A 14877-nucleotide genomic window follows, 5' to 3' on the forward strand; every position below is an offset into this window, starting at 1 on the left:
AATATCCTAAATTTATACAATGCAGTTAATAGCTAGTCATTACAAAGTTATAATGGTTTCACATTTCTCATTTCAAAGGACTACGTGAAATGTGTTTATTGAATTTCTGAAATATCTAATGATTTCATTAACAACTATTTGTTGGTACCAGTGGTTTGTTTGCCTTGCCATTGGCACTTCCTGCAATGAAGGAATTACGTTATGATTTGGAAAGCTGTTATATTGAGGTTATTGGTATAAGCAGTAACTAAAGGAATCCCACTTGTGCGGCAACATACTAACTGACCTTGAGATAAAATTCAGGCTACAGACTTTCTTGAGGACTTTCCCTAGTACACACACACACACACACACACACACACACACACACACACACACAGGAACAATTTTTTTTCTCTTCTAAGTTTTTTTTTAATTGACACAAAGTTTTTGTGCACATTTATGAAATGTAATGTGATAAAGAGTATCTGTGTGCATGTATACATTGTGGAGTATGCAACTCAGTAATTAGCATGTCCATCATCTTAAACTTTTGTCAGTTCTTTACAGTGAGCACATTCAGATTCCTCTCTGACAAACTTTTTGAGATATAGAATGCATTATTGCCCTCAATTTCTTTTTTTTAAATTAGTGAATTTTTATAGTGTATCATAGTTGAATCATTTTTGGGTTTTTGGTATATGGTTATAGTTTATGTTAGACACTTTTTCCATTCTTTTACTCTGTGCTCTCAGTTTGTCTGAGTTGAGTTTAACTGTTTTAGATTCACCTATGAGTGAGGTCATGCAGTGTTTTTTGTACTTGGCTTACTCCACTTAACATAGTATCCAGGTCCATGCATGTTTTCACAAATGGAAAGACTTAATGTTTTTCGTGGCTGAGTAATTTTCCATTGTGTATTCATACCATGTTGTCTTTATTCATTCCTCTGTTGATGGACAGTTAGGCATTGTCTATATCCTGGCTATTGTGAATAGGGCTGCAGTAAACATGATATTTCAGATGTCTTTTATTTTTTTCTGCTGTCCTCTCCACTCCCCTTTCTTTGTCCTTCCCTTCCCTCCCCGTCTTCTCACAGTATCTCCCAGTACTGTATATTAACCCCAGGGCCTTCACACTGAGTTACATCGCCAGCCCTTTTAAATTTTTATTTCAAGACAGGATTTTCTAAGCCACTAGGTTACATAGGCTGGGATCAAACTTGGTATTCCGCTGGCTCAGCCTTCCAGAGTGCTGGCATTACAGGTGTGTACCACATGTCTGGCCTGCAGGTGTCTTTTCAACATGTTGATTTTATTTCCTTGCAGTATATACCCTTCAGTGGTATTGTTGGATTGTGTGGTAGTTCTGTGGCTGTGTTAGTTTACATTGCCACCAGTGGTCAGAAAGACTCTTCTGCTATGTTTTAGGACCGTTTATTCTTTCTGTTACACTGGGTGGGCAAAGTTAGATTTATAGACTTACTAGTTGAAATCTTGTATAGGAACAAATGTATAACTTTTATCACAAAATAGGAACATACTGATTTTTTTTGAGTACTGGGACTCAAACTCAGGACTTCACTCTTGCCAGGCAAGTGCTGCACCACTGAGTTAAACCTCCAGCCCAGTATATTGATATTTATCGTAGCATTACTGTAGAGCAAAAATCATTACTAGGGAAAAAAATCTTTAGACATTACAAAGTAGAGGTTCCCATGTAGTTTGATTTTTCAGTGTCAATATATGTATTATTCATTCTTTTTAAATAACTGTATAATCTTTTATCTGCATCTTTTCTAATTAGAAGCATTGTCTTAGACTTTTTTGTTTTTTACTATTTTGAGTGATATGGTAAAGATCTTTATACATGTATCATTTAGCACATACATTTAGGAAATCTCTAGGAAAAATTTTTAAAGTTGAATTGCTAGTTCATAGGGTATGCACGTTTACTATTTTTTAGAGTAAATACATTAATGTAACCATGTTTCCACTCCAGAGGCTGTGCCAATATATGATCACACATAACAATTTAAGAGAGTAGGTTCCTGTTTCCCCACATTTTACCAATGCTCTTTATATTTTCAAATATTTAGTTTCTGCCAGCCTGAAAAAAAGATCCCTTGCTTTTATTTTGTATTTCTTTTGTTTCGGTTAAAGCTGAACTTCTTAGCCAGGCATGGTGGTGCACACCTGTAATCCCAGTACTTGGGAGGCTGAGGCAGGAGGATTGTCAAGAGTTCAAGATGAGCCTGAGCTACAAAGTGAGCACAAGGCCAGCCTGAAGTACATAGCAACACCCTGCCTCAAAAAGACCAAAAAAAAAAAAAAAGAAAGAAAGTTGAACTTCCTAGCTGGTGTTGGCACATGCCTGTAATCCCTAAGGAGGCTGAGGCAGGAAGATCTCAAGGAGTTTGAGGCCAGCCTGAGCTAGATAGTGAGAGCCTGTCTTTGAAAAACAGTGTTGGACTTCTCTTCACGTGGTTAGCTATTTACCCCAGCCATCACTCAGGCAGCACGCTTGTTTACATACTGACTACTCCAACATTGGGTGGGTGTCATTTCAACCAGTTGATTCTTATTTGCATGTAATACATTTGTCTGTTTTAAATTGACTATTATTTGCATACTTTTTAATTTAGAATGTTGTATTTGCCTTTGAGGTTTGTTCCTAGTGAAATCTAATAAATTCTTTTACTAATGTTTATTTGTGAAAAATAACGTGTAATTTTGTGCTACAATCTATAAAATCTCTTAGGGTGTAAGTACATTAGATAAAAATTTTACACTTCTACAGAACTTAGTAATATTCTTTTATGATTCGTGTTTGGGACACAAACTGAATAGGGAGTGCTAAAAGATCTGCAAAAGGAAAAACTGAAAAAGGGAGAAATATTAAATATTAGTATCAATATCAGTGAGGAATAGTCAGTGTTATGAAATGGAAAGACAAAGAAGATGTCTCCTTATTGTCAACTATTCATAATACAGAAATGATAGAACTCTGAAGAAGAAACAAAACTAAAAAAATTTTAGTATTGGTCAGTGGTTATAATTCTGTGGGTGGTTTTGACTGAGTTGACCAACATCAAACAGCTATCAAAAAATCAAGGAAAAGATACTATTATAAAATATTGATGCACCTTCTGGACCAAACAATATAGAACTTATTTGTTATTTATTCAAAACAAGGGAATTCATAAAGTCATCTACAATTTAGATTAGGTCTAATAGACCAAATAATTGAAAAATACAGGATAGCAAAAAGGATGTTCATCAACATCTTCACCATTATGGTTAGTGGGCAGACGTTTTACTGAAATTATACCACCCACAGGAAAGGCCAACATATGAGTGTAAAGTATGTTGTTTAAAGAAAGACAATAATGCAAAAAGCATTCACAAGGAGGCAAGATGCTACTGTTCAAATAGTAACACTGCATTATGTATTGAATGTTTTAAGATGTATCATACACAGAAAAATTATTGAATAAATTTGATAAAATTATTGTCATTTTTATATTCCTGTCATCTCATAAAAAAGCACCATTTGTTATCATCCTGTATTTAAAAGGACTGCTAAGTGGTTAAATTTTCCCCGTTGTTCCATCTTCCCTCCTCTTTCTAGCGGGTGCTTACCACAATTCTGTTAACTTTTGTGAGATAACCTTTTCAGATTTTATGTCAATGTGATCATGCAGTGTCTATGTTTTTCTATCTTACTTCATTTTACACAGTGAGCTCTTATTTTGTCCATGTCTTTGCACATTACAAGATTTCATCCTTTTTTATGGCTCAGTAGCATTTTGTTATACTTTATACTTAACTAAGGATACCACTCATTTTGTCAGTTTGTTTTGGTGTGGTGGTAGTGATTGAATCTGAGGCCGCGGGGATATTAATCCCTAAGCCACATCCCCAGTCCCCATATTTATTATAGGAGGGGAATGTACATAAGTACAACTCCTTGAGGGCATTGATTCATGGATAGCTAAGTTTAGAAATTGGATCAGTGAGACAATATTACAGCCACTTGTACAAGACACTGAGTCTGTCAGCACCCAGATGAGACAAAGGGGTTGTCCAGAGCTGCAGATAGGAGGGGCTTGTATTACTAGCTTGAAACAGGCTGCCCTGCTCAAAGCCCCTTTCATTCTGACTCCAAATGCAGTTGTGCAGTATCTAGACCTCACATCACATCGAGTACTTACTTGAAAGGATCAAAGGGCTGCAGGAGCTCGTTTTCATGGAACAGAGGTGGAGGCCTCAGAGGACAGAAGTGAGATACTGCCCTGTGCACTGATTTTGCCATCATCATGCATGTATTTTGCACCTACCTTGAGTCCAGATCACCTCTACCCGCTAAGTATCCTGATGGAAAAACATTTACATCTCAGCATTTGGTTCAGACACCAAATAAGCCAGATGTTACAAATGAGAATATTTTTTGCGTTTATCAGAGTGCTAACTCCCCACATTATGAGTTCCACCTACCCTGTCGTGTGCAGTCTTCCAAAGGGCAGAAATAATATGTTTCATACATTATTAATGTTCCTCTACATCCTAAAGACAAAAATGTCAGGAATGTTGGGAGAGTTAATCTTGGTCTGTCTGCTATGAGGATTTTATGGGTATTTGGTAGTGGATCACATAATTCCAAATGTTTGGATTTTTATTGAAACAGAAGCTGAATCTAAGCATCTCCTAGCCACTGCCTCAACTGAAATAAGCTACGTATGTGTGTGTGAGATTTAACAAAAAATTAGCTAGTATACCATTTTCTTGTGAAATTGTGTGCCCTGTATGTTTACACTCCGAAAACATTACTTTTTGGAAATTACAGTTGATACAAAATCACAACACTCGGGATTTTTTTTTTTAAATGCAAATGTTGTAGTTCCCCTTAGTTAAATGAATGGAGCAGCTCTTTTTCATTGTAACCCCCCCAAAATAAATACAGAGATAATTACCTTTCACAGGTAACCAGGTTATGTTTAGTAGGTATCTTTTTTGGATTTATTTCTGTATACATGTATAAATATTTTTATAAAAATGTCATAAAATAGGCCTGGTATGGTGGAATGCACCTGTAATCCCAGCACTCAGGAGCTTGAGGTAGGAGAATCGCAGGGAGTTTGAGGCCATTGTGGGCTACATAGAGTTCAGTCAACCTGAAACACATACTGAGATCCTATGTCAAATAACTTTAAAAAATTTATTTCTGAGAGTTGTCATATGTAGAAAGTACAAGGTGAAGGTGCTAGCAAATTGTGCCCGTTGAATCTCTTTTTTGTTCCGTAGATGGTGCCTTCTATCTCTGACCCCCATCATAGAAAGGGCGATGGATCACTAGCACTTTATTTTTGGTACTGGGAATTAAACTCAGGACCTTGCACTTGCCGGGCAGGCGCTGTGTCACTGAGCTATATCCCCGGCCCCTCTAGCGCTTTTTCTCATGAGAATATTACTCTAATTTCTGGAAGGACCATCTCCTGATAGCACATTGGTTATAAAGGTCTCAACATACGAATTTTAGGAGACAAAATCATTTAGATCATGGCAGTTACTCTTACAATTTTTAAAAAGGAGGTTGTGAAGTTTTTGATTAGTATTAGGAATCTACTTGATTAAAGTATCTACAGTAATGAGTTGAAACCAGAGTGCACACATTTTATTGCTCAGATATTTCTTAATAATGAGTGGCCTCCTTGCCTTATTGGAGTTTCAAGTTTTTTAAATTTGTAGGATTTTTAAGACTTAAGTATTTATAAATTATATGTATCCAGGGAATTGTTTAAATTAGTGTTTTTAAAGATAAAAATCATGTTTCTCTTTTAATTAAGGGAGTCTGAGTGGTATAGCAACTTTACTATCAACATTAATTTCAAAATATATAAGGTCTCCCTTCTGAAAATTTACTTTGCTACATTTTTTTCTTAAACTTCCCAAGGGAAGAGGGGTTGGAGGGAGGGAAGCAGAATGGAGAAAAAAGAAGAATCAATACAAAATCATATATAGGTACAAATTCCCTATGATCAGCGTTATCATTACGAATATTTAAAGTGTACCAATAAAATTAATTTTTAAAAATTTTTCAGGGCCAAGGATATAGTTCTATCCCCAGCCCTTTTTTGTCTTTTTGAGGCAGGGTCTCGCTGTGCAGTTCAGGCTGGCCTTGATCTCACTTCATAGCCCAGGCTGGTTTCAAACACCCAAAGATCCTCCTGCCTCAGCCTCCCAAGAGCTAGGATTACAGGCATGTGCCACCATGCCTGGCTTTTGCCGCCTTATTTATGAAAGTTTTGTTTCCATTTTTTTCTTCTTTTCTCATTTTTTTTCTTTTCCCTTCCTTCCTTTTCCCTTGCCTCTTCCCTATTTCCCCTTTACATTTAAACATTTTCTTCCCATTTCCCAGTATCTGTTACACATTTTGGAACTTACTTACACTTTTAGTTTCTCACACCAGTGAAACATTGTGGTATTTAAATGTGTGTCTGATTTATTTCACTTAAAAGTATGGTCTCAGTGTGTCTCCATTTATCTAGAAATGTCTCAAGTTTATCCTTCATGGCTGAGTAGTAGTACTCCATTGTTTGTTTGTTTAAAACCATATCTTTCTCCATTCCTTGGCTGATGGACATGTGGGCTGTTTCCAAGATTTACTTGTTACAGACTGAGCTGTTCTAAACATGGGTGTGCATATATTGCTGTGATATGATGCTTTTAATTCTTTGGGGAAGATACCAAGAAAGGGAATAGATGGGTCAAATGGAACCTCTCTTCCTAGTTTTTTGAAGAATCTCCACACTGATTTCCACAGTGGTTGCACCAGTCTACACTCCCACCAACAGTGGAGAAGGTTTCCTTTTTCCCAGCCCAACTAGCATATGTTATTGGTTGATTTCTTGATTATAGCCATTCTTTCTGGAGTGTAATGGAATCTCAGCGTTATTTTAATTTGCATTTCTCAAATGACTAAGGATATTGAACTTTTTTCATATATTTGCCCTTTCTGCTTTACTGAATGTCTTTTCATTTTAGGTGCCCATTTTTTTTATTGGGTCTTTAAATGGGGGTGGTCTGTGTTTTGTTTTGTTTTCTTTTTTGAGTTCTATATATATTCTAGATAGTAGTCCTTCATCCATATTCTAGATAATAGTCCTTTGTCCGAGGAATAGCTGCCAGAATTTTTTTCCCACAGAGACTGGGTTGTCTTTTCACTCTGTTGGTGGTTTATCTTGCTGTGCAAAAGCTTTTTAATAAGGGGCTGGAGATATAGCTCGGTAGCACAAGCGTCTACTTGGCAAGCACAAGGTCCTGAGTTTGATTCCCAGTACCAAAAAAAAAAGGCTTTTTAATATGTGATTCCAGTTGTTACTTTGTGATAGTTCCTGTGTGATTGGAGTTGTGTTCATAAAGTCTTTGCCTAAGCCGATCTCTTCAAGAGTTCTACCTACTCTGCCTTCCAGCAGATTTAGTGTTTCTGTTTTAGTATTTAGATCTTTGATCTGTTTTTATTTCAGTTTAGTATATGGTGAAAGATGGGGCCTAGTTTTAATCTTTGGCATGTGGAAAACCAGTTTTCCCAACAACATTTATTAAAGAGGCTATCTTTCTTTCAGTGAAATTGTTTGGCTCCGTGTCAAAGGTAAGGAGGCTGAGTGCATTTAGACTTGTTTCTGCATCTTCTAATCTATTCCATTGATCTTTGGGTCTGTTTCTTTTCCAGTACCATGCTGTTTTTATCACCATAGCTTTCTAGTATAATTTCAAGTCAGGGATTGTTATGCCCCCTGCCTTGCCTCTGTTGCCTAGTATTGTCTTTGCTATTCTAGGTCTCTTCTGATTCGAAATGAATTTTAGGATTATTTTCTCTAATGTGAGATACACTATTGGAATTTTGATTGGGACTATATTACATCTATGTAACACTTTGGCAAGAATGGCTATTTTCACTATATTGGTGGTTCTTAGCCAAGAACAAGGGATATCTTGTTTTCTGATAGCATTTGCTCATAGCCTATTCAGTCTCCTTTTTCAGAGTACTGTAATTTTCAATGTGTAGAGGTCTTCTACTTCCTTCATTAGATTGATTCTTAAGTATTTTATTTTTTATTGCGAAAGGTGATGTTTCCCTAATTTCCCTCTCAGTGTTTGTTTGTGTACAGGAAGGCTTTTGATTTTTGAGTGTTGACTTTGTATCCAGCAAGGCTGTTGAATTTGGTTATTAAATCTAGAAGTCTTCCAGTAGAGTTTTTGTAGTCTTCTATGTAGAGTATCATGTCATCTGCAAATGATGATAATTTAACTCGTTACTCCTCTATCCTTATTCCTTTTATTTCTTTCTCTTGTCTACTACGTCTGGCTAATGTTTCCAGAAGTAAGTGCAGTAACAGTGGACATCCTTGTCCGTTCCTGATCTTAGAGTGAAAACTTTCAGTTTTTGTCCACTTAGTATGGTGTTGACTGTTGGTTTTTCACTAATGGCTTTTATCTGATTGAGATAAAGACCATGTATTCCAATTTTCTGTAAGGTTTTCTTTTATTTATTTTTTGGTACCAGGAATCAAACTCAGGACCTTGTGCTTGCCAAGCAGGCGCTTGTGCCACTGAGCTATATCTCCAAGTAGGTTTTTTGGTTTTTTTGGTTTTTTTAATCATGAATGGGTATTGGCCTTTGTCAAATGCTTTTTCTGCATCTATTGAGATGATCATATAGTTTTGACCTTGGCTCTGTAAATATGATGTATTATACTTATTAATTTGCATATGTTGAGCCATTCTTGCATCTCTTTGATTAATCATCCTTGGTCATAATGTATAATCTTCTTGATGATTTGCTGCATTCTGTTAGTATCTTCTTGAGAATTGTTTCATCTGTGTTCATTAATGAGATTGGCCTCTAGTTCTCTTTTTTTTGGTTGGATTCGTCTCTGGTTTTAGTGTCAGGCTAAGCTTGCTTCCACGAATAAATTTGGGAATATTGCTCCCCTTTCAGTTTCATTAAAAAGTTTGAAAAGTAGTGGCATTCGTCTCTAAAATTCTTGTAGAATTCAGCAGTGAATCCATCAGGGCTTGGGCTTTTCTTGGTTGGCATGTTTTTAATTACATCTTCAATTTTACTGACTGATACTGTCAATTTTTATTGACTGATTACCATAATGAAACATATGCTTAGTGACTGTAAAGCAGATACAGAGAAAAAAATGTAAGAGCTTAAGATATGATGGAAACATGAATGCTTCAGCATAGGAAAGAAAGAAATGGAATCTGTGGAGGAGATTGAAACAAATATCCAGGAGGTTAAAAACGCCATTGAAAGTATATGCATCAGTGTGAGCCAATTGGAGGCAAGAATGTCAGTGTAGAAGACAGGGTTGTGGTTAGTAATTGTGAAAAGAAAGATTTCTTAAATAATAAGGGACCATGAAAAATCAATCCGGCAGCTGCTAGATTATGCAAAGAATAACCTAGATTGATCAGAGTCAATGAAAAAGCAGGAGATAGCACAAATGGTGTTTTAAAAAAAAAAAAAAAAAGTCATGGCAGAAAACTTCCAAGCAAGGAAAAAGAATTTGTTATATAGATTAGTGAGGTGTCTTAGGCATGATCCAAAAAAATCTATACCAAGGCTTATAATAGTCAGTATTCCAGAATACAGCACAAGAACAGAATATGAAAAACTGTTACAGAAAAGAAATAAATCATCTATAAAGAGAAGCCCTTCAGAAGCATAGCAGACTTCTCAACACGAACCCTCAATTCAAGTTTATCTTGGAGTGAAGTATTTCAAGCCCTCAAAGAAAACAACCTCCAACCCAGATTGATGTAACCTGCAAAAACTGTCTTTAAAAATTGATGGAGAAATAAGATACTTCCATGACAACTAACATTTGAACAAATTCCTGACCACCAAACCAACACTTCAGAGTATTCTGAAGGATATTGTAGAAAGAGATAAAGAGGGTTAAGGAGGGAGAAAAAGGGGAACCAACAGGAAAATAACATGACAAGGGTAAGTCAGTACCTATCAGTTACCACCATCAATGTGAATGGTCTCAATTAACGATTCAAAAGAAACAGACTGGCAGAATGGATCAAGACACAAGATCCAACAATATGCTACATAAAAGAGACAGTTCAAAAGAAATTCATAGACTGAAAGTCAGAGAATGGAAAACAATACTCCCAGAAAAAAGCAGCAATAGCCATTCTATTCTATACAAAGTGGATTTTAAGCCAAGACTGTAAAGACTTTTTGAACATCCTCATAATCATCTATCATACTTATTTACAACAAAATCATAAATGATTTATTTCTTGTGTTGCCATAATATTGTCCTAAGCACCTTCCAAACTGAATCATCATTACATTATACTTATTTGTAGGAAATGGAAATCAAAGCAATATAAATATACTGTAAGTTTTGCCAAAAATATACTAGAAAATGAAATCATACTGAAAGTATATGAGAAGGGCTTATGCATATAGCTGTGAGCGAATATTCAGCTAGAACAACAAACTTCGTTATTTTTTTTTTATTTTAAAGAATAAAAGAAGGATAACATAATAATAGGGAGGCTTACCAAATTACAGACAAAGTAATAAGAAATTATCAGTGGTGGTTGTTTAACATACTGTTGTCTACAAGATAGTTTCTCATGAAAACTAATAGACAAATAGTAGTGACTTACAGACAAAAGAGGTAGGAGATTATCAATAGTTGTTGTACTATACTTTGGTATCTTCAAAGTGGCTTCTAAAGAAAATAAATAGAGCTATACATGAGTGGCCAATTGAATAATCATTAACTATTCTCAATGGTCGTTGTAGGAAACGTAATAATAAACATACATCCACTTACAAAATTGCATAGGAACAATACAAACATTACAGAGTTATGGACAGATTAGTAGGAAAATATCAATGGCTGCTGTAATGCATGGTGGTGTCTTCAAAACTTCATTATTTTCCTGCCTCATATTTTTATGAGTATAGATTCTGAGAAACCTTGTTTACGTAATACTTAAAATAGAAATGAGGTGGTGTTTTCATAGTAATTTTGTTTGTCTTTCTTCGTCATTTTGACAATCAAACCCAGGACCTCTGAAATGTGCGAACAGTTTATCATTGAGCAGCATCATCAGCCCTGACAGTGTTTTTTATTTCTTTAAATTTCTTCCAAATTACGTATCTAAAGCTATACTGCAATCTGTCACCAAAACGGTTTTTAATATTCTTTGTTAGTAATTTAACTAGGTTCTCCTTCCTATGACGTTTACTAAAGTAGCTTTACCATGATTTATCAAATTATGTTCTAGAAAAAGATACCTGCTTTCTTTCTTTTTTTTTTCTTTTCTTTTTTTCCAGTACCAGGAATCGAACTCATGACCTTGCACTTGCCAGGCAGGCGCTTTGCCACTGAGCTAAATCCCCAGCCCTGATACCTGCTTTCTTGATAAACTCAAGAATTTTAAAAACATCGTTCGAGTGTGATTTTACTATTTCTGATAAAATGCTTTAAATATATGTATCACTGGGCATGGTGGCACACACCTGTAATCCTAGCACTTGGGAGGCTGAGGCAGGAGGATTGCTGTGAGTTCCAGGCTAGCCTGGACCACATAGTTCAAGACCAGCCTGGACTACACAACGAGATCCTGTTTCAAAAAAACTTTTAAAAAAACCCAGGAAAAACAACACCTTAATTCCTCTAGGAATTAATGTGGCTAAGTATCTGAAGTGTTATCTAGTAGAGAGCTTCTCATAAGCCTAAGAGCTTGGGGTTTTCTTACGCAGTAGACCACACAGACACACAGTACTACGTACTTGACCAGTCTATCAAAGTTAGACTCCTAAAGGGAAAACAGTTAACAATAACTATAAATATAATGAGGTACAGTGAGCCACCTTTATCACTTAGGGAAAGTTTTATATCATCGTAGGGAACTGTTTACCGATCACATTTCCAGTCTTATTAAGGGTAGGAATATTTCAGTCTTGCTCTTTACCTTTTTTCTATGCAAAGCCGCAAGAGGGTTTATACCTTGGGGCAATACATCAGTAATACGATATTACCTAGGGAAATAACTAAGTAAAATAGCAAAGAGCAATTAAGAAACAGCAAGTGGAAAAGATAAGCCAACAACAAATTTTTCAAGCAGATTAAATTAACAAAAACTACAGTTTGGATGGGGACCTGGAAATTGATTCCTTTAACACAGTGTAGGTTATGTAGTAAACGCAGTGGCTGCTTTCTCTCTTTCTCTCTCTCTCCCCCTTCCCTCCCTTGTTCTTCTTCCCTTTTTTTCATTCTTCTTTCTCTCTTCCTTTCTTCTTCCCTCTCTTGTCCCCTCTCTTTTCCTTTCTCCTTATTGCCCGTTATTTCCTTTTTGTTGTTGTTTTATGCTGGGGATTGGACCCAGGGCCTTGTTACTTCAGTTTGAGTTGAAGTGTGACAGGGGTTAAGAATTTGATGTCTTGAATCCTTACTTTGACATCTGCCTACTATATGATTATTGGCAGGATTCTTAACCTTTCATGCTTTTTGTTTGAGGCCTTTCAGTAGTACCTTTCACTTAGCAAGTACTCAGAATGAGTAAGTTGCTGCTTTTAGTAGATGGAATGACGAGAAAATTAACTAAATGAGTAGGTACCTGTAGCACTTGTTGACAACCCATATAAGGAATAATGAGACCTGAAAAAAAAATTCTGTTGTCCTACTGGAGTGGCAAATAATAGCACTGTACATGAATAATACGTAAGAGTACACTGTTGGGTATCAGCACCCAGTCTGTTTTCTCTTAGATGAATTTTGAGACTTTGAGATGATAGTGTGTGATGCTGCTGTAAGATCTTGGATAGTCTTTTTAGTAAATTGTAGATAGTCCTATACTCCAGGTTATTCTATATATTATTTGTTGCATTTGGAAAAGTAGTTAACAGCCGAGTTTAGGTGACATGCCTGACTTTTTTTTTCTCTCTAGGAATTTTTAAGAGATATCTTCAACCTCCTCTTTTTGTTGCCCAGTCTGAAAGATCGACAACAGCCAAAGTGCAAATCACATTCTTCAAGAGCTGCTGCCTATGATTTATTAGTAGAGATGGTAAAAGGTTCTGTTGAGAACTACAGGCTCATACACAACTGGGTTATGGCACAGCACATGCAGTGTAAGCATTCTTCCTTAATGTTTCTAAATTTTGAACAAGGAAGTGAGATTTTGGAAGGCATTACTTCTAAAGAAAGAAGCCATTCTTGATACACTTTAACATTGTAAATTGTATGATAGGCTATTAACTAGAAAGGTAAACTTCCTTTTAAAAAGTCAACTGTGAAAAATACTTGTATGATGTTTTAAATACCTTGAAATTTTTTGGTAAAGTAATTTAGTGCCAAGTAAAACGAAATTTTCCCTACTATTTGAATTTTCAGAACATGAATTCATTTTAGCATGTATTCTTACCTAATTTTAATTTTTTAATGTATAATGTTCTAAATAAACAGGATAAGTAGTAGAGGTAATGGTTGTTAATAAAAGCAAGATATATTATGTTTAATAGTTTGTTTGGGGGGTATTTTCTCTCCCCCTTTCTTCAGCAGCCCATGCACCATATAAGTGGGACTATTGGCCTCATGAAGATGTCCGTGCAGAGTGTAGATTTGTTGGTCTGACTAACCTTGGAGCTACTTGTTATTTGGCTTCCACTATTCAGCAGCTTTACATGATACCTGAGGCGAGACAGGCTGTCTTCACTGCTAAGGTAGAATTTTCTTCATCTTAAAAATTGAAATCCCAGCTGGGCATGGGTGGTGCACATCTGTAATCCCAGCACTTGGGAGGCTGAGGCAGGAGGATCACCTTGAGTTCGAGGCCATCCTGAGCTACATAGTATTCAGGGGCAGCCTGAACTGTGTAATGACACCCTGTCTCAAAACAAAAATAATAATGAAAAACAAAATAAAAATGTGGTGGACCTATCTGCATAATTTTATAAAGCCAGTATAGTTCATAGAAGTATATGTGATTGTCTTTATAGCTAGTGACTTGGACATGCATTGTGGGTTTCTTCTTAACGTTGCTGACATTTCAGCTATTGCATTATTAGGAAATAATGGCAACAGAAAACATTGAGATGCGCTAATTTTTTATTTTTGTTTATTGATGTAGGTTCTTCCTATGTAGTTCAGGCTGGCCTTGAACTCACTGTGCAGCTCAGGCTGGGCTCAAAATTTTGGTGACTCACCTTCCTCAGCCTCTAGAGTGCTGGGATTACAGGTGTGTGCCACCACACCCAGCCAAGATGTGCTAATTTTGAATAGTACTCTTAAGTTATGTTTTTAGTTAAAAATGTACTTAGACATACAGATTTTGGGGAGGGGGGTCTTTTTGAGACAGGGTTTCACTATGCAGTTCAAGCTGGCTTTGAACTCACTGTGTAGCTCAGGCTGGCCTCAAATTCACAGCAGTCCTTCTGCCTCAGCCTCCCAAGTCCTGGGATTACAGACGTGTGCCACCATGCCCAGCCACTAGAAATTTTTTTTTTTTTTTAAAGAAATGTCTTTAAAAAAAAAAAGAAAGAAATGTCTTAAAGAGTAGAAATGGGCATCTTATTTTAGAAGTTGATGCTTTTGTTTAGGTCTTTGATTATTTTTCTTATTTACTTCCCTGATGTTCATGGAAATTTTTAAACTGCACTTATTCTAATTGTGATGAAATAGTTTTAACCTTGTATAAATATACAGTTCTGTGGTATTAAATAGAATCATACAGTATTAGTTCTTTTTTGTAACTATGAGTAGTTTACTTTCATTTAGTATAATGTTTTCATAGTTCACCCATGTCATAACACTTCAGAGTTTTCTTCATTACACCTGAATAATATATATATATATAT

The 14877-nt window shown here is 36.0% G+C and overlaps 1 protein-coding gene across 4 annotated transcripts in view; it reads left to right on the forward strand.

The window, feature by feature from the left end:
* The window catches only part of Usp34 (ubiquitin specific peptidase 34), a 255653-nt gene that overhangs the window by 172530 nt on the left and 68246 nt on the right, over window positions 1-14877 (forward strand). For all 4 annotated transcript variants that reach the window (XM_013514603.1, XM_005385744.2, XM_013514604.1 and 1 more), the window contains 2 exons: window positions 12969-13152; window positions 13583-13743. In XM_013514603.1, coding sequence (XP_013370057.1) covers window positions 12969-13152; window positions 13583-13743 — 345 coding nt within the window. The remainder of the gene's footprint in view (window positions 1-12968; window positions 13153-13582; window positions 13744-14877) is intronic.

This window comes from Chinchilla lanigera, unplaced genomic scaffold (genome assembly GCF_000276665.1).
Source record: "Chinchilla lanigera isolate Chin_1 unplaced genomic scaffold, ChiLan1.0 scaffold00023, whole genome shotgun sequence".
NCBI classification, from domain to species: domain Eukaryota; kingdom Metazoa; phylum Chordata; class Mammalia; order Rodentia; family Chinchillidae; genus Chinchilla; species Chinchilla lanigera.